Source organism: Protopterus annectens, chromosome 13.part0 (genome assembly GCF_019279795.1).
Source record: "Protopterus annectens isolate FY-2018-M chromosome 13.part0, PAN1.0, whole genome shotgun sequence".
NCBI lineage: Eukaryota > Metazoa > Chordata > Ceratodontiformes > Protopteridae > Protopterus > Protopterus annectens.
This window is the reverse complement of record NC_056747.1, coordinates 1102076601-1102100537: the sequence shown is the minus strand read 5'-3', so window position 1 is coordinate 1102100537 and position 23937 is coordinate 1102076601. Positions and strand designations below refer to the sequence as shown.

The following is a 23937-nucleotide window of genomic DNA, read 5'->3' as shown; positions in this document are numbered from 1 at the left end:
AAAAAAGTAACCGTGCACTGTTCTGTAAGAAAGCCAATAAGTCAAGCATTGTGAAATTCTTTGATCTAAAACTCTTGAGCAGAGATGTTTAGAGGGAGGCATTCTGCCTATTGTTTTGAGGCCAGAGTTAATGGCTACTGTATAATTTATTTTATTGCTCTGGCTTCCTGACCAGCTGCAAGATCAAACTGTCTGACTTCTGAGTTTCTGTTAATTAGAACTGTATTTTCTCTTAGATATAGCTAGGAACTAGGAAGATTAGATTTTTTTTCCTGCATTGATGCAAGAACTTTTCTACTGTATTTTAAGTATTTCTCTGTGATCTTATCGCTTGACTAGCACTGTGTAGTAAGTATTGTCTTAGGTTTTTATTATTTATTATTAAATATTTTCAAACCTTTCAACCGTGACTGTTTTGTGTAGAGATAATCTAAGCTCTAGAGTACATTGCATGTATATAGTGATACTGGCCAAGCCACTCCAGTAAGCCTTGACTGTTCAGTTGCACTTACCATTTGGATAATAATCTTGCACAGTAATAATTGGACACCCTTTCATAAGGGCCTTTTAGTAGCTGATAAATGTTAGTGGGTGGTGGCAAGTGGTACTACCGTATAGTCTGGGTAAAAGGAGCACAGCTAGACAACCTGTGCCAGCCTTCTCCAGGAGTGTCTATGTGGTTGTATATAACTCTTGTCTCAAAGTGGGTGTGTCAGTTACTTGAGTAGGGACACGAAGCACTGGTTGAACAAAGAGGGTGACTGAGGTTTTAGCTTGCCCACTAGGCTGAGATCTGGACCCTATATCTGTACCAGTGGGGAGTCTGACCTGGAGAGAAAGGGAGAAACCAGCTCCAGACTGTGATCTCTGTGTGCTCTTAAGGGAAATTGTACTTTACTGTGTGTTTGTATTTATTATCCTTTCCCTATATGGACACCCCTCACTGGTGTTAGCGGTGAGGATTGAGGCTCCTTGATAGCTTGGTCAGTGCACGGGCATCACATCCCCTCCTTAGGATCTTAATTTTATGTTAGAGGAGCTAACACTTTATTTAAACCAGCTAATCTGGGTGACCTGAGGCTCTTGAGTTGCAAGCTTTTATGCTGAGTCAAACCTCTCTCTTTTTCCACAGGCATGGTTTCTTTAAAAGCTAATCCTTTTATGCCTAAAGTGGTGTCAGAGTTTACTTTAAGCCAAACTATCCATCTCCCAGTTTTCCTTCCTGAAAATTAGGGGGAGAAAATGCTCCATACACCGGAAGTCCACAGGTGACTCGGTAATATCTTGATGAGCACTCATTTTTTCAGATCTTTGGATTGTCTTCTTGTAAAGGTAATGCATGTAAAAAGACATTTCCAAATGGTTAAGACTATTACCTTTTGTTGTACTTACACAACCAAACTAATTTAGCCAAGGTCATGGCCCACACCCTACCAGGGTCTTGGCTTTTTAGAAATGATTGTATTTTACAGTTTTTTTCAGAAGCTACTGTTTGGTCCTGTGTACATACTTTTACAAAGCACAGGAAGCTTAATTTCTTCTCTAGCTCTAGATCAAACTTTGCTTCTCCTTCCACCGCTCAGATCATAAGGATCATAGGAAGTTGCTAGGTTATTAACCCTGAGGCCCTTGCAAGCCTAGCCAAGAATTTAGTCCATGTTCCCACAAGTCCACATCCGATGCACCTGTCCAGTAGGGACACAGGTGGAATCCCAGGGGTGTATTTTCTGTTCCTCATCCAGTTATTCAGGTTGTGCTTAAAAAGGGGTAATGAGGTACTCTGCTTGACGTGGAGGGGGAGTCTCTGGGACACATCTGTCCCACCAAGTCCTGTTGATGTCGCATACCAGGTTGAGGTCACACGTGAGGGTTACTCAAGTGGAGCTAGACTTGCAGATATGTAGCAGTCCCATCAAGGTGGGGTGGGGAGTCTGTATGAGACAGAGTAGAGGGACAGGACTTTTAGCCTGTCTGTGTAGGGTAGATGTTTGAGGCCCTGGATTCTCCTTGTGAGTAACCTCTGTGGTCTGTCCAGCTGCTTCATGTACTTTGTGAGGTAAACAAACAAATCCAAACCAGCCCAAATGTTAAAAATGTTGAAACACAGGTGCCCAGTTACCTTTCTACTGGGCACCTGTGTTTCAATACTTTGTGAGGTGCATGCCGAAAGGGGCATTGTACTCAGTAGTGGGTCTTGTAAGGGAAGAATACAGGAATGTTATGACCTCCTTGTCCCTGGACTGACTAATGAGGTGGGCCATGGAGGCCATGTAGAAAGCTTTCCAAACAACGGAGGCAATATAGTGGTCAAAAGTCAGTTTGCTATCAACTTGGCTGCCCAAGTTCCTAATGACTGATTGGGTGCTTAGGACCTTGTTATTACTGTGATCATTTGTGTGGGCATCCCTCTCCCCAAAGGGGATGATGCATTTTTTTGCATTCAGTTTGAGGCAGTGTTTCTAGCAGCAGTCATTTGTTTGGGTGAGACCCTCTTGAAGGATGTCCATCATTAGGGGAATTGATGACCGCGCCCAGCTTGCAGTCATTTGCAAACTTGGTCTGCATCTCAGAAAAGTGCATCACAAACAGGAGGCCCCAAGACCTATCCCTGGGGTACACCGCTCATTACAGGTCTACTGCTTCAGCTGGCTTTCCTTATTTTGACTAGGTGGGTTCTATCAGTGAGCCAGTTTGCTACCCATCTGGTAACCTATGGATTGATGCCTAGTGGAGAGTTTAGTATACCCAAGTGGGGAATAGTATCGAAGGCTTTGACCAGGTCAAGGTGCGCAGTCTTCTCCTCATCCATGGCTTTGGTGACTGTCTCAAAGACGTTGACCAGATTTAACAGGCATGACCTCCCCTTGACGAAGCCAAACTGTGTGGGATTGAGTATTTGGAAGTTGCCACTGTTCTTGTTAATAAGGTCCATGATGATCCATTCCACGGCCTTGTAGATCAGACTAGTTAAGCTGTTGGGTCTACAATTTCCTGGATTGGTGGAAGCTCCACTTTTGTGCAGAGGGATGACAGTGGCTGTCCTCTACTCGGTTGGGATAAAGCTGATACTCGGGCTTTTGTAGAATATGGTGCCTAATGGTACTGCAAGTTCCTGCCTGAGTTCATGTTATTAGGTCCCATGGTGGCTGTATTTTTTGCCTTTGAGAGGGCAGTGATGACTTTTTCCTTGGAGATGAGGGGAAGGGGGAGCAGGTGCTGGAGATGCCCTGATTTACTGATTGGGGGGACAGAGGGGTGAAGTTTTCACTGAAGCTGTCTGCCAGCAGGTTGGCTATATCTACGACGTTTGTGTGTGATGTCCTTGACCAGTTCTGAGCAGATCTGAGTGCTTCCTTTGTGATTGCGGACATATGTGAAGAAGGCTTTATGATAGTCTTTAGTAAATGTGGCCAGTTTGGACTAAGTTTTCTTTGGAGGATTTCACTAGTGCTCTTATTTGCTTGTTCAGGCTAAGGAGAGATCGCTTCCAATTAGGCACCTGCTCCTTCTTGGTCCTGGAAAGCAATATTTTCCTTTTATTATAAGAGTTTATTGTAGATGTCCACCAGACAGGTTTACCTTTCCTTGAGGAGGAGGATTTTGTCCTGTCTGGTATTCCTGATTCCATGTGGCTATATAAATGCTCGTATAGTACTTTGGTATAGGTTTGGACATGTGCCAGTTCCTGTGGAGGGGCAGGGGGCTCTGAAGCTGTTTATACCTTCCTTCAGGCGGTTGTAATCAGCTTTGGAGAAGTTTTTTGTTTGACCCTAACTGGGGGGGGGGGGGGCAGGGGGAGATTGTGACTTCGAAAGTGACCACTTTGTGGTCAGATCTTACCAGAGACGATGACACTGTAGGGATGCCGCAATTGGTTACTCATGTTGATTAATACCAAGTCCAAGATATCACCGTGGGTGTATCGACCAGCTGGTCCAAGGCATTTGCATTGGTGAAATTAAGGAATCTCTGGGCATTTGTGTTTTGGCACGAGTAGTTCTTCCAATCTGTGGTTGGATAGTTTAAAGTCACCCAGGATCAGGGTAAAGAGTTGAATCCTGATAGATTCGAAGAGGTGCAGATAGGTGGAGTGGGTATCTTGAGTCAAAGTTGGAGGCCTGTAGCTAGCTATGATTTGAATAGGGGTCTTGTCAACAGTTAACTGCACCTGGAGTGTCTCCTGTGCGTCATACTGTTTCCACAGCCTGGAGGTGTGTGTGTCTTTAATGTATATTGCAACACCACCTCCTTTTGCTTTGCTGTCCACGGTTTGGGTTCTGAGTGCATGGTAGGATGAGTAACCTGGTATGGCTGGTGTGGTCTCCGCAACTTTGAACTAGGTTTGTGACTGCACAAATGTCAGCATCTTCCAGGGTTACGAATGATTGCAATGAATGCAATTTCAGGTTTAGACTCTTATCGTTTAGCAGCCTGACCTTTAATTTGCATTTTGAAGAAATTTTCATGCTGGTAGTTTTGACCTCATGGCATTGCTTAAAAAAGGCACTATGGGGTAGGCAAGAGCCCTTGCCTGAACCCTGAAGCCCAGGGTGGACAGATGCATGCCATCTCTGGTAAAGCATCGTGGTCTGTCGATCATGTCTTCACAGGCTGTCAAGTACTGGATCCCCTTAGAATGACACCAGAAACTAAGCCAGTTAAGTCAATCAGTTTCTGTTTGTATTGAGGCATCATTCTGGGTGTTAGTAAAATGCTGCTAGGCTAGGAAGATACCTGTAGTTTGCTAGGGTAATCTATACCCATATAGCTAATGCTGCTGGAGCAGTGATCAGTATGATGAACATAATGCAGTTGCATGAGTCAACTTACTATAACTGTAGAAGTTTGAATGATCACTGCTGCAGTAGCCATTCTCTTTCTCCTTTGTTTTTTGAGAATACGTTGCCAGGGTATGCATATACGTCTATATTTTTATTCTTGGCTATGTCCTCTCAGGGCTCAGCCTCCCTGTCTCACGTGGAATGAAATCTCTGAAGGGCTTGTTACTCAAACTTATCTTTTTTAGTAAGGTCAGCTCAAGATGCTTAATGGTTTGAGTGTGTAGAAGGTGTCCTGAAGCTTTAGAAGCTTGGACGGTTGTTATATCAAAGTATTTCACTGCTGGTACTTTCTTTGCATTGAATGTAAGCTCTACTACTTTGCATCTTTCTGAAGTGATTCATGAACCATGGGTGCCGAGTAAGAGATGGTCCCTTTAGGACCAGTGCAGAAATCCTTTCCAGGATGTACATAAAGATGGTCAGTCCTCCCATGCTTATCTGTACTTTGTCCTTCACAACAGTGTTTTACAAATTTCATCTCTGCTTAAAGATCTTTATAAAAGTGCAAGTATTTTATTATAGTCATTATTTGCCGAATTGTTTACCTCCCTGCTTTCTTCTTGTAGACTTCCAGTTGAGGGTTTTATATTAATTTTGACAGATTTAGCTTTAGAAAGCCGTAGACGAGGGTAAGGTGGTTCACACAGCTTATCTAGATCTCGCCAAGGCCTTTGACACCATCCCCCACTCTGGAATTATAAATAAACTCACAAAACTAGGTATAAATCCCTGTCTCACAAGATGGGTTGCCAACTGACTTACTGACAGAACCCACACTGTGAAAGTAGCAGACTCCAAATCCAGCTTCAGACCAGTGACGAGTGGAGTACCTCAAGGTTCAGTCCTGGGTCCTCTCCTGTTTGGCATCTACTTTTCTAAAGTACAGGCTAGCACATATGACTGCAAACTGGGAGCCATAGTTGAGTCCCCAAATGATGTAGACGTCCTACAGAAGGGCCTCACGGAGACAGATGTCTGGTGTCAGCGCCATGGCCTCAAGCTCAATGCCAAAAAGTGCATTGTCATCCCTTTTGTAAGAACTCTGTACCCATGAGCTACCACATAGGTGGTAGTCTACTTAACACCGAAAGTGTGATACCTTGGGACACAGGTGGACAGTAGCCTCTCCTTTGATAAACACATTGCTACGGTAGTCAGGAAATCCTTCTTCGTGGCACACTATCACAAAAGGCTTCTTATCCAGGAAAAAAGAAGTCATTGTTCCCCTCTATTCATCCCTCATCAGACCCATTATAGAGCACAAGGCCCCTTTTGGTATGTACCTCACAAGACATCTTCAACAACTGGAAAGGCCACAGAAATACCTCACAGAGGATTACTGGCCTCAGATGCCCTACGCAGACAGTCTCAACAAACTCCAGCTTTATTCCATCGCATATCGCCTACTCGGAGGCGATCTCTGCCTAACATACAAAGCTATGTCAAACCCTGAGCTGTTGGACATGCTCCACCTAAAGAAATCCCATTCCTTCCGAGCTACACGCTCTAGGGACCTAAACCTTCTCACCACAATAAACAGGACATGCTGGAGGGATAGATTCCTTTCCCAGAGACTTCCCATACTCTGGAACAGACTACCTGTCAAGCAAAGCTCCACATTAGCTCTCTTCAAGAAAAATCTTGATTGGATGGGAAATAGGAAATTCACCCCAGGAATCACCTCTGTGGCTCTGCTTGACGGGAGCACAAGTAAATAATTTTCTTGGGTGGCGAAAGCCAGGGTACCTTTTTTGCTAGGCTTGTATAGGCCCTAGGGCCGATAGCCTAGTACCTACCTATGAACCTAATCATTGAAACAGTTTTTCAGTATGAAATCATGTCTCTAGAACGGTGTAGACTTGACTACTGTGAAATTTTGGAAATACTGCTTTTGTTCTGTCTAGCAATAAGGAAAACTTACCAACATGGAAGAAAGTAAGCAGGTTTTATACCACTTGTTGTCTGATTTCTGTTATGTAAGGCTTGTTTATATTATATAACCATTTTGCTTCATTGTGAAAACATTAATCGTATTTATAGACCAATGCAGAGCAAATTGTAGTTTTCTTTGTAGCACCTCTGGATTTGGACATGTTTAAAATTGAACTGATGCTCTTTTTCAGGTAATGGATGTTCCTGATGGCCACAGAGCCCCGGAGCCTGTACAGCACTGCATTGGTGGCTTCAAAAGTGATCCTTCACTCACGCAAGTAGAGCACAAACCATTTCCTTCATCAGCTCTATTAGCAGCTTCTCCAGCTAGTCACAGTGATGCCTCACAGCGAAGTCCCATCCCTACAGAAGCCAAAACCACTGTGACAGATGGGCTAGAAATGGGTAATTATTTGTATCACACTGTTGCACTGCTGTGTAACAGTGAGCTGGGTAGTCTATGATGCTGCTGAAAGAGGCAGAAAGAAGGGAGTTTTGTTTCAGTAAGCATGCTATAGTTTGTACATTAACAGAGTTAATGCTGCTGTAAGTCGTATGCATAATTCAGAATCTGTATTTAGACAGTCCAGTAGGGTTTCATGGTTGCAATATTGCTGTGTGCTCTTTAGAAGGTAACCTGCCTATGAGATGACAGCACTCTTTCATTAGTCTTTTGTTGCCTGAATAAAACTGCCAGTAGTGCTTTTTTTGTCAGTCAGCAATGGATGCCTTCAGTATTAAATAGTTCTTGCTTGCAAGTTGTCTCAGTAAACATATTTTCTGATTCTGTTAATTACACCCACTGAGAAAGGTGCCAAGTGCTGCTGTGGCTGTCTGGTGTCCTCCTGGGGTGCCACCTTATAGTAATTTTATTATGAAACCACTCTAAACAAACGTATTTATTATGCTTCAGTAAAATTTATTTTTATAGAGCATGAAAGTTACTGGATACATCTGCTAGTATTTTAAGCAATTTTGAATAAGACCGCTTGGACAGAATAGTCAGTTTCCAGTGGCACCCTATGTAGTTGTGGCAGTGATTTGCTTAGTCTCAGTGAGCTAATAAAGATGAAAAGAATTGAATCCTGTACCTTGGACATAGGAAGCAGCTAACTAACAGATTAGATCACAAATAAGAAAAACGTGGGCATCTGTTGTCCTTCCTGTCCTTCAACATATGGGTTTGAATCCGGCTTGGCCACATATTCCAGACATCAGATCCAGTTTTTGAGCTCCTCCCTCTACCCATAACGCCCTGTTCAATTCCCATTGCCCCAGAATTGGTTTGCTGACATTGCGAACAGACACAGGTTCCACTCTCGAGTGTTGGATGTTTTTTGTGAGTTTAACGGTTTATGTGAAGTTGTTCTACCTCGCTGTTCATTCTTTACTGATAGGTTCGGAGCCAATCCCTCGACTCAGAGTGCACCTACTGCAAAGCTCGAGGATTTCGAGTAGCTCGAGGCCAAGTCCCTATCCCATGATGCACCCAGATTTACCTCTGATCTAGTTTGCCACTGCAACTGATCGGAGGTTCTACTAGCTCGAGCCAGTATAAGCCTTATTTTTTCTTCTATTACAAAACATTTTTCAATATTTCTAGAATTTTATAGTTAGTAAAGCTCTTACAGCTTCATATTGTAGTCTCCCTTTCCCTTGTGTGCCTTTTATTAGTTATTTGGCTTCATTTTTTATTAAGCCTATTTAGATTCTGTCTGAATACTAGTTTAATAAGTGACTTTGTCTCTTTGCTTGTTCATAATATTGTGTGCTTACTTAGTGACCGTTGTCACAGCTTTAGATTAAAAATTGGTAGTAGTTCTTGGATTTGTATTTAGCCTATTTTATTAGAAGGCTCTTTGTTAGCGTTAGTTTAAGGGCTTGTGTGTTGGTGTATATTTAGCCTGCTTTTTATTAGGAGAGTTTTTCATAATTACTAGACTTCGGTGTGTGCATATATTAAGCTTGTGTTTAAAAGGCTTGTGTGTCTGATTATAGTTGGCCTGTTTTTTGTTAGAAGGCTAATCTTTATTTGCTCTTTTTGGGTGTGTCCATTTCTGTCATGGCTGATGACGAGGACAAACACCCTAAGTCAGGGTTTAAAAAATGCCCTAACTGCGGGCAAAAGATGTCTGTTACTGACTGCCGTGTGAATTGTCTACTGTTGGGTGCCTTGCACTTGCAGGAAACCTGTTCCATTTGACATTCTTTTTCCTCCAGAGTCCTCCAAGAGAGAAAAAGAAAGCTAATTGACAGGGGTTTGTTGAAACCATCTTTCCAGGAGGTTTTGAGTGACCAGGATAGATCTAGTAAGTCCTCAAAGTCCTCCAAGACTTCTGTGGATTCAAAAAAATCTAAACAATCAAGTCTGTGACATCGGCTTCACAGGTCTCGGAACAGACTGTCTCTTTTCAGACCCAGTCCCTGGTTTTGGAACCGGTATCCGAAATGCCAAAATCACCACTGCTCCATTTGGTACCATCAGTCCGATCATCCTGGTCTTCTGTTAGCCTATCTGATTTGGATGTGGATCGAGTGATGCAGAAGCTTCTACAGGCACCAGCCTTAGCCAAATTATCGGCTCTAATCCAGGTGGCTTCAGAGCTGAAGACCCGTATACCAGATATGTCTTCCTCCTCAGAGCTGTACTGGTCCTTCGAAGCCGGAGGAGTCAGACTTACTGATTGTGGAGCCTTCAGAGCCGATGCCTACTCCAGTGTCTTCGGCTATGTTCACTCTGATGTCCTCTGAGCAGACACACTCTGGTTGTGTCTGGGGAGGATAGTCGAACTGACTTTGCCTCTCGGGGCTTTGGCTCAGATGAGTTCGGCTCCTACCTCTGGCTCTGAGCCCACTGTCCCAGTGCCGGGGGAATTGACTGTTTCCTCAGATCCGTCAGTCCCTTTGCATCAGAGCAGAGGTGCCTTCGAAGCCATGACAAGTTATGTCTCCTAAGACATCCTCAACTTTGGGTCCAGCGTCTTCATCCCCTAAAATGCCTGTCTGCTTCTGCCTCAGATCCTTGCTAATCGCAGAGATCCAGAGCCTCAGGAAGCCCCACTGGGTAGACCATGCTCTTCCAAGACCTCCCCAGAAGCTCCCACTGATGAGGTTCCCAGGAAGAGATTGTGTAAGAGGAAACACTTGGACTCCCCTCAGGAGTCATTAATATGTGACACTGACTTGGATGAATCAGAGGGGCTCCCCACGGTCCCCCGCTGAGGATATCTCATTTGCTGAGATGGTGGAAATCCTTAAGCAGAGGGATGACTGGCTGTCCACCAACCCTACTGAGGATGACTTGGTCCTCCTGAAGGCTTTCAGGTCATAGACCTCCACCTCTTGGGTGTGTCTGCCCTTGGATGCGCTTATGCAGTTGGTCTCACGAAGGATATAGGAGTCTCCGAATACTAATGGAACCTGTCCCTAGGAGGCCTAATAAGTTCATATCTGCTCCCCCCTAGATAAATCATTCATGACCAAAGGTGTGCCAGTTGATGCCATGGTGGTGGCGGCAGCCACCAAAATGGAAATGTCTGAAAACTTCATGTCCATCCTAACAGACTCCAGGATCATGGATAGATATGGGAAGCACATGTTTAGTTCAGCAGCCTTTGCACTTCATTCACTTAACTATTTAACCCATTTTATGCAACATCAAAGAGATCTCCATAAAGAGCTGGGAGATGCTCTTCAGGGTACAGTAGCTGCAGGAGCTACAGACAAAGTTGCCACCCAGCTTGCTACCCTCAATTCCACTGTGAACTCATCCATGCGCCTCATATCATATGCAGCTGTTGGAACGACTAGGGCAGCGGGTACAGGAATTGCTCTTAGGAGACTCTCCTGGATGCGCCTGTGTTCCTTCGCGGAGCCCTTCATCCTTCGTGAATACCTCCTTTGATAGCTCGTCCCTTTTCAGGCCCAAAGTCAAGGAAACCTTAACCAGGTGTGAGCAGGATGGAAAGACTGTCTGCTTTCAGGGTCCATTTTTCCACCCCTACCAGACCTTTCCTCAAGGGTCAAAGAGGAGGGAAAATGTGGTTCTGAAAAGCCCAAGGAGCCATTCTGGACACGTGGTGAACACCCCTCCAGAGGCAGAGGAGAAGGCAATAATGGAAGATGCCACCCTCGCGGCAGAGGGGGTCCGCAGCACCAGGGCAACAGATCACTTCTTTGGGAAGCCCTACCAGTGCTCCTGAAAGGAGGCCCAACTGTCCTGCTCTAGAGGCAGTCAGGGGTCGCTTATCTTTGTACCCAGATGCCTGGCTCAGAATAACAAACGACTAGGTACAAAATATCATTTCCAGAGGATACTTCATCCCATTCGTCACACCCCCTCCACTGTCGAGGAAAATCCCGGACGTTCCACCCAGTTACAGGGAACAAGCAACAGCAGAGGTCTAGACGTTGCTAAGAAAGAGTAATCCAACCACTCCGAGCAGACCAGACAGGATCTAGGACTTAAGATTCTTTTTAGTTCCAAAAAAGACAGGAGACTGGAGACCTATATTGGACCTCAGCAGACTAAACAAATCTGTAAAGAGTGAGTTTCGGATGGTCACGCTTCAGTCGATACTTCCCTTCTTAAGGAAAGACAATTGGATGTGCTCGATAGATCTCCAGGATGCGTACTACCACATAAAAATGGCCAGGCCATCCAGAGCTGAAAAGAAACGGCAACCTTGAGTATTCATAGTACACTAATATTTGATAAACACAAACGCTGTCTAACATCTACATCTATATTTTAAGAAATTTTTAAATGGGTTGAAGTACCTTTAAGAAACTCATATTCTGTTTTTTAACTAATTGATTAATTATTAGATTAATGGCATTTTAAAAGTATTTAAGGGATGACTAGCAATATGTTAATTGTACTCTGATGATGCCCAGCTTGATGGGTGAAAGCGCTTAGTATCGTTTGATTCCTGTCTGTGGATTTCTTGTTGGGTCTACGTTTCGTGTTATTTGAATAAACTGGATATTTTACCAAGACCGGGACTCAAGGTTGCCGTTTCTTTTCAGCTTACAAGTTTACTCAGCATTTTATGACGTTGGTTTCTTTTGGCGGTTACCTGATTGAGTTCCTGGGGACTGTAATGTTTCACACCGACAAGAACATTGGTTTTTATCTACTACCACAACAGCGGTATTCTTACAAGGTAAACTTTGAGGTGTAAGCTACAGACTGTGAGTTGCACTACACCATTTGCAGCATCCCGTGTTTCAAGTATTTACTTCTTAATTAATTTTATCTGAATTTGAGACATTATTCTCGGGTAAGAGAGATCCTGGCATTTTAGACATTATTGGAAGACTTTTAGTAGCTGTTTGCTTACTGGGGATTCATAAATTCACGTTTGTTTAAAGCTTACTAGTTTACTCAGCATTTCATGACGTTGATTTTTTCTGGCGGTGACCAGACCGAGTTAACTTATTTTATCTGAATTTTGGAAGACATTATTCTCGGGTTAGAGAGATCGTGGCATTTTTTACATCAATTGGAAGACTTCAGTAGCTGTTGACTTACTGTGGATCTATTATTTCACGTCCGTTTAAAGACCGGGACTCAAGGTTGTGTCTTTTCATCTAGCGGTTTTTTCAGCAACTGATGACATCGGGGAATTACTGCACGGGCCTGATTGAGTCCTGGATATTGTGTTGGTCTGCATAACAAACTGAATTTTACTTTTTTTTTTTTAACTACCTTACTGCTGTGTTTTTTTCGTTGCAAGTCACAGTCATATTATATTACGTGTAACATTTTGTGATTCAACTACTCACTTCATCTCACTATATCAACCATTTTACAAGATATTGCATCCTTGCTGGTGGAGAGGCAACCAGTTTAAATATTGGTATTGCTTTACGTGGAATATTTCATTAGCGGTTGGTATACCGTGGACACAAAATATTTTTTACTGTAGCATTTTTGTACGCTACGGTTAGTGGTTTATCATGCAGCGCTTACTAGAAGAACATTTAGAGATAACTAATAAACTTATACAAGCGCTTCATGACCAGCGCAACAATGTAGGAACAGAAGAAGAAATCATTATTACTGACACACAAGAGCAGTTATTGACTTTACATTCCACGCCCAATACAAGTATGCATGGGCAGAAGCCCATTGCTAGGCAACGATCAACAACTCCTATTAGGAACGTTATTACATCAGGAAATAGTGGTGTCGTGCCACCTCCTCTAAATTGTTTAACTAACAGAGATGATCGGAATGTAGTTGGACAACCTGGGCAATACCAGTCTTATAATGTGGACTTAAAGCAGTTTTTGTTGCCTCTTTCCCTTTCTAAAAAGACTTTTATGTCTAGAGATATGGGGACTCTTAATTCGCAGTTAGCCGAATTTGAAAAGACTTTAAAGACTTTCAAGTCCATTCAAATGGACAATGCATTCTTAGAACGCTCATTAGAACTGAAACAAGTCCCTAAGGGATTACGGATCTTTAAACTGCCGCATGGTTTTGAAGGAACTGCTTTATTTTCAGAGCTTTTATCTTTATTTGATAAAGCTGGTCTTGATTTACTGAGACTTATCATTCGCAATAATATTGAAAAGTTAAATATACTGAATGAGGAATTATGTCAACTAGACAGAAACATCAAAGCAGACCTTCTTTTTGAGCAAAACAAATTCAGACTTGACAACATATATAAAGACATGGATAGGTACATTAACAAAGGTCTTGAAATTAAAAACCACAAAATTGAAAGATATTAAAGATTACAAAAATAACAGAGTGTACACACATTTTAAAGAATATAAAAATATGCAACATTTTAATCATAATTTTGGAAATATTAATCATGATATGCAAAATTTTAATCAAGGTTCGGAACATATAATCAGACACAATACTAACAATAATGAAGAACCATCAACAGTTTTTTTTAGACCAGCCGGTGTTGAGGAGGTCGGAAAGAATAAGGGACAGACAGGGCAACAACAAATACCAACCACACAATCACTACAACAAGGGGGAACACAGAACGAATCAAGTGGTACAGATAAACACTTCTTTTGATCATCATGGTCCCAACACTGATTTGATTACTCACCAAGAATTAGGTGATTGTACTATATCTACACTAGCTGGTTTTAGTTTATTTAACTATACCAAACATAATTTTGACACTAACTATTTAGGATTGTTTTGTAAAGGTTTTAAATTTGTACCTTCATTTTATTTGGACATTGGTAGTGTGTTGATTTAATTTGAAATTGTACACAAGACTTTTAAATTTAAAAATATTTTTTCATTTTAACAATCTCATTTTAGATTCACATTATATCACCCCCAAGCGTTCCAGTACTTTTATTCCCCCTCAACATTTTTTAATTCAAATCTTTGAAAAACTTTGTGAAAATCAAATCAGACGAGTTTTAAACAAGAAAGCTCTGACTAAATTTAACTTAACTACAGCTGAACAGTTTTGTTTAAAAGAAATAACTGGTTCTGATAAGTATAGGATTATGAAGCCAGACAAAGGTGGAGGGGTAGTCATAATGTTGAATAATGACTACTATGCAAAAATGACAGACTTACTATCTGAGGATACATATGAGAAAGTGACTAGGTATGAAGTAAACAAGGCCTACACCAAAATTGATTGGTTAACTTATGACTATTTGATGGACCCAAGTATTGATCAAAACATTTACAAATACATATCTGTTGAATTTCCTATCACGCCTTCAATTTTTGGTATCCCAAAAATTCACAAGGATATACAAAACCCTCCACTAAGACCTATTGTCTCAGCCAAGGGTTCAAAAACTGAAGCTTTAGCAGCATTTGTTGACTTAAAATGCAAAGGAGTTTTGAATAATTTACCGCACATTCTTAGAGACTCTTGGCATTGTTTAGAATGTGTAAGAGAATTTAGTAAAAATTTTGACTTTCAAACCAACTTTCTGATGGCTACTATTGATGTAGTAAATTTTTCTGTCATCCCCCATGAAAAGGGGACAGAAATGTTTGAAATTTGTCTAAATAGACACAACAGTTTTAATTATTCTGAAAATCGGTTAGTTACATCCATGCTAGAACTAGTTTTAGAAAATAATTTTATTTATTTTAACAACAATTATTACATACAGAAAAAAGGTGTAGCTATGGGGGCTAGATGTGCCCCCATTTACGCTAACTTAGTCCTAGCACAATGGGAGTTTGAATTTGTATATACCAGTGTTTTTTGGAAGAAGATTTTACTTTACCTACGGTACTTGGACGACATTTTAATTTTCTGGGGAGAATCCAAGGAAGAATTTACTGATTTTATTAAATACTTAGAGCAGACTACTGAATTTTTAAAGTTTACAAGTCACATTTATGAAAACAATGTTGAATTTTTAGACATTAAGCTCTCAGTTGTGAACAACACTATTGCATCTACTTTATTTAGGAAAAAAAACACATTCAAATTCATTTCTACACTTTGATAGTTGTCACCCTTTTTTTCAAAAGAGGAACTTGGTTAAGGGCCAAATGGTTAGATTGTCTAGGATAATTAGTGACAATCTATTGTTCGAACATGAACTAGACAAATTAATGACTATGTTCCAAGAAAGAGGTTACCCCTATGACCTACTATCCAAAATTAGACAAGAGGTAAAAATAAAGAGGTTCACGACATACAAAACCCATCATTACTTGTGACACGCAGGAGGAGGTTATTCCCAAGGTTAATATTAATAGGAATGATGCACTAATTATTCCATATAATAACAGAACAAATGAGATTGTGACTTGTATTCATGAAGTATGGACCAGTGTTATAAACAGATTTAGAGATTTCAAAAATTTTAGGAACCACACCTAATATAGTATTTAGTAAAGGGAAAAATTTAAAGAAATTATTTGAAAACAACACTAATAGTGACTTGTTGAGGCATTCTAAGATGAGTAAGTGTGGATCATGTCAAGTCTGTAGATTTATTAACGATGGACCATACACTACTATTTATAATTATGGAAAAACTATTAAATGTCCAGGCCACTGCAATTGCAACTCCACCATGGTTGTTTACTTAGCAACATGTTCAGTATGTAACGCATTTTATATAGGGAAAACTATAAGAAGACTAGAAACACGTGTCATTGAACATCTTAGTGATATAAAAAGACACAAGACTACTAACATGTTGTTTAACCACAGTATTAATTGTACAAATTTTAAACTGTTTTTATTTTTTGTTATTGATAAAATACCTGTTAATGTACACACAGGTGGAGATGTAAAAAACTTACTTGAAGCCAAAGAATGTTTATGACAGCTTAGGTTGAATGCTAGCAAATGGCCTGGTTTGAATGAACAAATTTCCATTTCTAGTATACTTAAACTTCGATCTCATTTTATATGAATGCATTAAATAATTTATTGTGTATTTTTCAAAACATATTTTATACAAACACATATTTTTGTTCTTATACATTTTTAAATGGATTATGTATTAAATTAAAAGATATTTATATTTATTTATATTTGATAACCTAAAACATTTTTTAAAATAATAATTTATCATTATTATTTTTACTTTTAATATATGTAACTACATGATAGTACAATTAATTGTTGAATTATTGACTAGTATATTACATTTAGTTATTACTAACGAAATTATCATCATATTATGTTCTTACTTTTTTATTCAATCTTTTCTATAAAATTTTTTTAAAATTTTCAGTATTTTGTTTAATATTACATTTTAAGATTAAATTGATTGTTGCATTTCATATTCATAGTACACTAATATTTGATAAACACAAACGCTGTCTAACATCTACATCTATATTTTAAGAAATTTTTAAATGGGTTGAAGTACCTTTAAGAAACTCGTATTCTGTTTTTTAACTAATTGATTAATTATTAGATTAATGGCATTTTAAAAGTATTTAAGGGATGACTAGCAATATGTTAATTGTACTCTGATGATGCCCAGCTTGATGGGTGAAAGCGCTTAGTATCATTTGATTCCTGTCTGTGGATTTCTTGTTGGTTCTACATTTCGTGTTATTTGAATAAACTGGATATTTTACCAAGACCGGGACTCAAGGTTGCCATTTCTTTTTCAGCTTACAAGTTTACTCAGGCCATCCAGAGATCATCTGTGCTTCCGGCTGGCAGCCAATCATTACCAGTTTTGAGCCCTGCATTTGGTCTCATTGCAGCCCCCAGTGTGTTCACCAAATGCATGGCAGTGGTCACGGTTCACCTGAGACGTTTAGGATTCCAGGTGTGTCCGTACCTAGACAATTGGCTCCTTACTGCCACCACCAGGCATAAACTCACAGGCCAGGGAGTCAACTCTGTCACTCTGCAATCAGCTGGGCATTACAGTAAACTCAGGAAAATCTGCCTTGTCGCCATCACAGCATATAATCTTTATCAGAGCAGAACTAGACACCTCTACCACCACGCTAAGACTTCCAGCAGAAAGAGTCTTCTCCACCAGCCTGTCCGCATTCTAATATCCAAAAACAAAGCACCAGCATCAGAAGCTCTGAAATTGTTAGGTATGATGACAGCAGCAGTTTTAGCCATACCACTGGGTCGTACGCACATGTGGATGCTACAATGGCTGTTCACTCAGTGGTCTTACCAAGAGCTCCCCATGTTTCACATAATGATCACAAATTCCTGCAAAAAGGATCTTCAGTGGTGGTTGACCTCACTTCATGTTATGATAGGACGCCCATTTGTGCTGCACCCGCCAGTGGCCATGGTGACCACAGACACTTCGCTGTTAGGGTGGGGGGGCATTTTCAGGGAAAGACAGCCCAAGGCACATGGACCGATCAAGAGACACACCTGCATATCAATGTCCTAGAGATGAGAGCAGTACTTTTGGCATTGCAGTCTTTCCAGGACTCTCTTCCTCTAGGTTTGATTGCGAATCAGATGGACAACATGTCCGTGGTCTGGTATTTGAACAAACAAGGAGGAACCAGATCATACCCCCTTTGTCGCGAGGTCCTCTGAGTATGGCAGTGGTTTATTTCCACCCAGCGCTTTTTGTTAGCAACGCACATCCTGGGGAAATCCAACGTGATAGCAGACAAGTTGAGCAGAGCAATTTTGTTGCCTCACGAGTGGTCCCTCAAGATGGAAATAGCGGACAGGATATTCCATAGGTGGGGCCAGCCTTGCTGTGACTGTTTTTCCAGTCACATGAACACCAAATGCGGAAGCTACTTTTCCCCGATTCCCCCTCTGGGAGAAGCCCCAAGAGATGCACTTTTTCATGATTGGCCCCCAGGTTTCCTCTGTGCATTCCCACCAGTCCCGTTGATACCAAAGCTATTACAGAAAGCCAAAGCCCTGGGAGGGACCATCATTCTAATAGCTCCCTATTGCCCTCGTCAAATTTGGTTCCCCTTCCTTCGACCTAATCTTCTGGGTGACCCCTGGATTCTGGACCTAGTTCCAGACCTTCTGACGCACTTATCAGGGGAACTTCATCCCTCTCTGCAGTCCCTGAAGCTGACAGCTTGGCTGCTCCAATTCCTATCATAGCCAGGTTCCATAACCTTTCCAATGAGATGAAGCAAACTCTCCTATCCTCTCTCAAATCCTCTACACGGAAGCTGTACCTCAGCAAATGGAAAAAAAAGTGTGTATGGACCTCTAAAAACAATATTGATCCTTACCCAAGCCCCTATGGCCTCTATTCTAGAATTCTTAACCATGATATTTAATAAAGGAGCTGCAGCAGCAACAGTCCATGTTCAACTTGCCATTTCTAATTTTCATCTGGGATATGAAGGATTGAATATTATGTCTCTCAAATTATCCAAAGCCTTTCTCAAAGGGACCTTTCATATCAGACCACCTGTGAAATCTCCGTATTTTCCATGGAATCTAAATTTTATGCTTTCACACATAATTTTTCCACCATTTGAGCCAGCTTCCTCATGTGACCTCAGATGTTTGTCATGGAAAACCATCTTTTTAGTGGCTATTACTTCTGCCCGCAGTGTGTCCGAGCTTCAGTTCTTATCCAGCAAGCCTCCTTATTTGATTTTCTATGCTGACAGTCTCACTCCAAACAAACCCCTCTTTCTTACCCAAAGTTTGCACTGGAATTTATCTCAACCAAATTATTCATTTGCCAGTTTTCTTCCCCAACCATTCCAACAGTTGTACATGTTGCACAAACTTGATGTTCACAGCTCAGATTTTATTTGGATAGAACAAAATATTTCAGGAAATCAGACCAGCTTTTTTGTTTCATTCTCAGACTCAAGGAAGGGTATGCCAGTGGCTAAAACAACTCTAACTGGTTATCAGATTGCATCATCTTTGCTTATTCAGCTGCCCATATGCCCTTACAGCATAAAATTAAAGCTCACTCAACCAGAGCAGTTTCTATATCTTTTTCTGCCAGACTTCATATTGATAACATTTGAGCAGCAGCCACTTGGTCAAAACCTCATACCTTTATCGCTCATTGCAGAGTTGATAGGGCCTCTAGGGACAGGGCCTCCTTTGGATCCACGGTCCTGAGAAATATACTCCCTTGAGCTACCTGAGGTTGATGGTGCTTGGGATGCTACCCATCAGTATAGAATGAACGGCGAGATAGAACAACTTCATATAAAGAAGTTATGTACTTATCATAATATTCCATGCGAGTTGTTCATCTCGCCTTCATTCTTGCGTCCCTCCCTCCTACCCCCTCCTGGGCTTTCAGAAGACTGAGATGCTAGATCCTTCCTGGTCACTCATCCCTTCTATACTTCCTCTCTTTTGGAGTTATAGAATGACACATGGTATTTTACGCAGCAAACAAGATCTGAGGTAAATCAGGGTACATCATGGGATTCGGGACTTGGCCTTGAGCTACTTAAAATCCTCAAATTTTGCAGTAGGTGCCGACTTGAGGCCGAGGGATCAGCTCCAAACCCATCAGTAAAGAATGAAGGCGAGATGAACAACTCGCATGGAACATTATGGTAAGTACATAACTTTTTTTTTTTTTGGCTTTACTTTTAATCTGATGTCAGTCTTCACATAGTGCTTGACAGTGGATTCAGTTCCAAAGCTTGAACAGATTTGGCCGTTATTCCAGCTCACGTGTACCAAACACACTCAAGATTAGCTCTACCCATAACGCTCCTCACCAAATTACCTCAGATTTCATTTGCCACTTCAAGGTGCCAGACGTATCACCTGTAAGCTCTCGAGTAAAGCAGTTTATTCAATGTAAGTTACTTTCTTTTTTATACAAAGATTTGTTAGTTTTCTTCGATCCTCTCCTTTTTGCTAATAGTATGGTTCGACCCCCCCCCCCCCTTTTCTCTACCTTACGGGGTAGCCTTTCGTACTATTGGTACATTTTCCTTTTTACCTCTTCTGTACCACTGTTGGTACCTTAATTCTCTTTACTTATATTTCATCTAATTCCTTAAATTAAAATAAATATGTATATGCGCACACACACACATATACATATATATATATATATATATATATATATATATATATATATATATATATATATATATGGTTTCACTTCATAATGTCAAATTACTGAAATCTCAAAATTCAGTAACCCGAGACTATGAAGTCAAACAATTCACAACACCGAAACCCACAATCCCGAATCACGAACATACATACACCATGCACCACTTAACATACACACCATTCCACCCACAGTACACAAACCACACAACCCTACACTACATATAAGCAGGGGGCAAGCTCCCCTGCACCCCCCACACCCCCCTACTTTATATATCAACTCCCTGGTCACATACAACATAAAAAAAAAAAAAACTCACCACGCCATCCTACACATGCTCGCACACAAATACACATCACACATACACAAACACTAACATCCAACACTCACATTCTCACTTACAACTCCCTACCCTTACCCACACACACACACAATGTACAAAAACACACACAAACACTCACCTGCAATTTCAGGGACCATAAAACTGCACGCTGCGTACCGGAAATGCATAAGAGCAGATTTGAGATTCGAATTCGCTCTTATACACTTTAGGCGTTCTGATTTTCAGCTTCATGGTCTCTGGTTACTGAATTTTGAGTTTTCAGTAATTCGAGATTATGAAGTGAACCATATATATATATATATATATATATATATATATATATATATATATATGGCAGATAAGCCAGCTAAAGGCAACTCTGGTTTTAAGAGGCATCTTAAGTGCGATAGAAAAATTCCCAGTTCGGATGGGCATTCTCATTGTCTATTGTCTTGGGACTGTACACTTACAGGAAGACTGTGCCATACGTCCTAGTTTTAGCCATAAGACACTAGTCGACCACAAGAACAAGCTTATTCTAAAAGGTCTTTTGAAAACTGATTTTGATGAGTCATTGTCATGGTCCAGAATGGAGGCTAGTTCCCCTTCCACTTCCTCATCCTCCAGTAAGAGGGAAAAGTCTAAAAAGAGACCTCATCATGTTCCGACAGTTTCCTCTGCAATGTTATCGAAAACATCTAAATCTTCTATGGTTCCGACAGCATCCTCAGAACCACAACCCAGGCATCTCAACCCTTGACGCCGTCGGTGCCAACTTGCCGATGAAGTTCCATTATCCATCCCCCCTTATAAGGAGTCTAGGGCTATGGATAGTTTTAGGAAGTGCGTGTACACTGCATCGACGTTCACTCTTAGGTCCTTGAATTACATGGCACATTTTACCAAATTGCAAAGGGATTTGATAAAAGAACTTTCAGATACACTGTCAGGAGCAGTAGCTGATGGAGCAGTAGCTGATGGAGTTTGAGACCGTGACTTCTCCGCTCACAACCCTAAAATCTATATCCGACTCAATCTATATACAAACTCATCCATGAGGCTAATTGCACATGCTGCCGAAGGGACAGAGCTGTGGGTTCAGGCATAGCCATCAGGAGATGCACCTGCATGTGCTTATGTGACTTCGCAGAGCCATTTAATTTTTTTCATCAACGCTCTGTATGATGGAGCATCCCTCTTTGGTCCCAAAGTTGGAGACTCTAGCCAGATGCGAGAAAGATGGGAAGACTCTTTCTGCCATAGGTGTACGTTTTTCCACTCCCAGCATCCTTATTCCAGGAAGCAGTGGCCTGGGAGGCTATGGCTTAAAGTCCAAAGTGCCTTTCCAAGACACACATGGCAATGACTTCTCCTGGGGCAGAGGGGAGAGGTAATAGTGGAAGAAGCCGAGGAAGTGGCAGAGGTGGCCTACAGAATCAGGGTTCCAGGGATTCTTTCTCTGGGAGCGCCTATCAGTGTTCTTGATAGGAGGCCCGATTACCATCCTCTGGAGGCAGTTGTGGGGGGGGAGGTGATTATCCCTGCACCTACTTGCCTGGCTGAGGATAACAAAGGACCTTTAGGAGCAGAGGATTATAACCAGAGGTTACAATGTTCCCTTTCTAGTTCAGCCAAAGGCTACAACCAAAACCCCAGACATTCCACCCAGTCAGAGAAGCAGCCGTCTTAGAAATTCAAAAACTGCTCAAATGAGTTCTCCAAGCAGTCCTAGCAGACAAAATAGAATCTGGAATTTACTCAAGGTTCTTTTTAGTGCTAAAGAAAATGGGACTGGATACAAATCTTGGATCTCAGCATGCTGAACAGATTGTTCAGCAGACTAAATTTTGTATGGTCATGATTGTCTATCCTTCCCTTTTTGGGAAAAGATGATTGGGTGTGCTTTATAGATTTTCAGGACGCGTATTACCACATAAAAATGGACAAATGGTCCAAAAAGCTATCCGCGCTTCCGGCTGAGAGAGAGTCAATTCAGATCACTGCCCTTTGGTCTCACCACATTCCCCAGGGTGTTCACCAAATGCTTGGCAGTGCTTGCAGCTCATCTCAGACTGCAGGGATTCCGTGTGTTTCCATATCTAGACGACTGGCTCCTTACTGCTCCCACCAGACATCTCCTCGAGTCTGCTCAAGATTACACTCTCCAGCTCCATTCCAGTCTAGGCATTACTGTAAACTGTAGAAAGTCCAAGTTGGAGCCGTGTCACCTGTTAGAGTTCATCAAAGCAAGGATAAACATGATCACTAGCATTGCATCCCCACCCATAGAAAGACTGCAAAGAATAAAAAGGTCTAGTCATCCAGATTGTTCACAACAACAAAGTACCAACAAGGGTTCTACTACAAGCCTTAGGGTCTATGGCAGCTTCTGTCACTCTTGTTCCATTAGCGAGATATCGTATGCGAATCCTTCAGTGGTTTCTACCATCTCAGTGATCGATGTTAGACCAGCCAGTGTCTCGTATGATCAGTTACCAACCGATGCAAGCAGGATCTTCAATGGTGTCTTCACTCCAACAAAATTTTGATGGGCTGTCCCTTTCTCCCCTCTCAACCCCAAGCCATAGTGACCACGGACACATCCCTGATGGGGAGGGGAGGCATTATCTGGGAAAGAGTCTGTCCCCTCTGGAGGCCAATTTGCATATCAGTATTCTAGAGATGAGGGCAGTCCTGTTAACGTTGCAACCATTCCTCTTAGCCTTCCCCTCTGGGACGATTGCAGTCCAAACAGGCAACATGGCAGTAATCTGGTACATCAGCAAACAAGGGGGAGCCAGGTCCTACTCCCTCTGTTGGGAAGCTTTCATAGTTTAGCAATGGACAATTTCATCTGACCGCTTTCTCATCACAGTGCACATTCTGGGGATCTCCATTGTGATTGTGGACAGATTAAGCAGACGTATTCTAATGCCTCACGAGTGGTGTCTCAATCCGCCTGTGCTGGAAAGGATATTCGGCCAATGGGGCCAGACTTGCTGCGACCTATTTGCATACCCTCTGAACAACAAGTTCAGCAGCTACTTCGCCTTTATCCCACCTCTGGGGGAGTCACCATGAGATGCAGTTCTCCACGATTGGCCCCCCAGTCCCTCTGGTATCCCAATTTCTAAAGAAAGCCGTGAGGTCGATGAACAAGATAATACTCATTGCCTCATTCTGGCCTCGACAAGTCTGGTTTCCCTTTCTTTGGCCTCATCTAGTTCGGAAATCTTTAAGCCTGGATCCAACTCTGGACCTGTTGTCCAACACGGACAGATTGGTTCACCTGAATCTTTAGAACCTCAAGGTCACCGCATAGCTTCTCCAGTTCACATGATTGCCAGGCAG

The 23937-nt window shown here is 41.7% G+C and overlaps 1 protein-coding gene across 1 annotated transcript in view; it reads left to right on the top strand.

Annotated features, from left to right (window-relative positions):
- The window catches only part of FAM117A (family with sequence similarity 117 member A), a gene marked incomplete in the record, with an annotated part of 933427 nt that overhangs the window by 358681 nt on the left and 550809 nt on the right, over window positions 1–23937 (top strand). Inside the window, 1 exon segment of the mRNA XM_044055073.1 lies at window positions 6965–7178. Coding sequence (XP_043911008.1) covers window positions 6965–7178 — 214 coding nt within the window.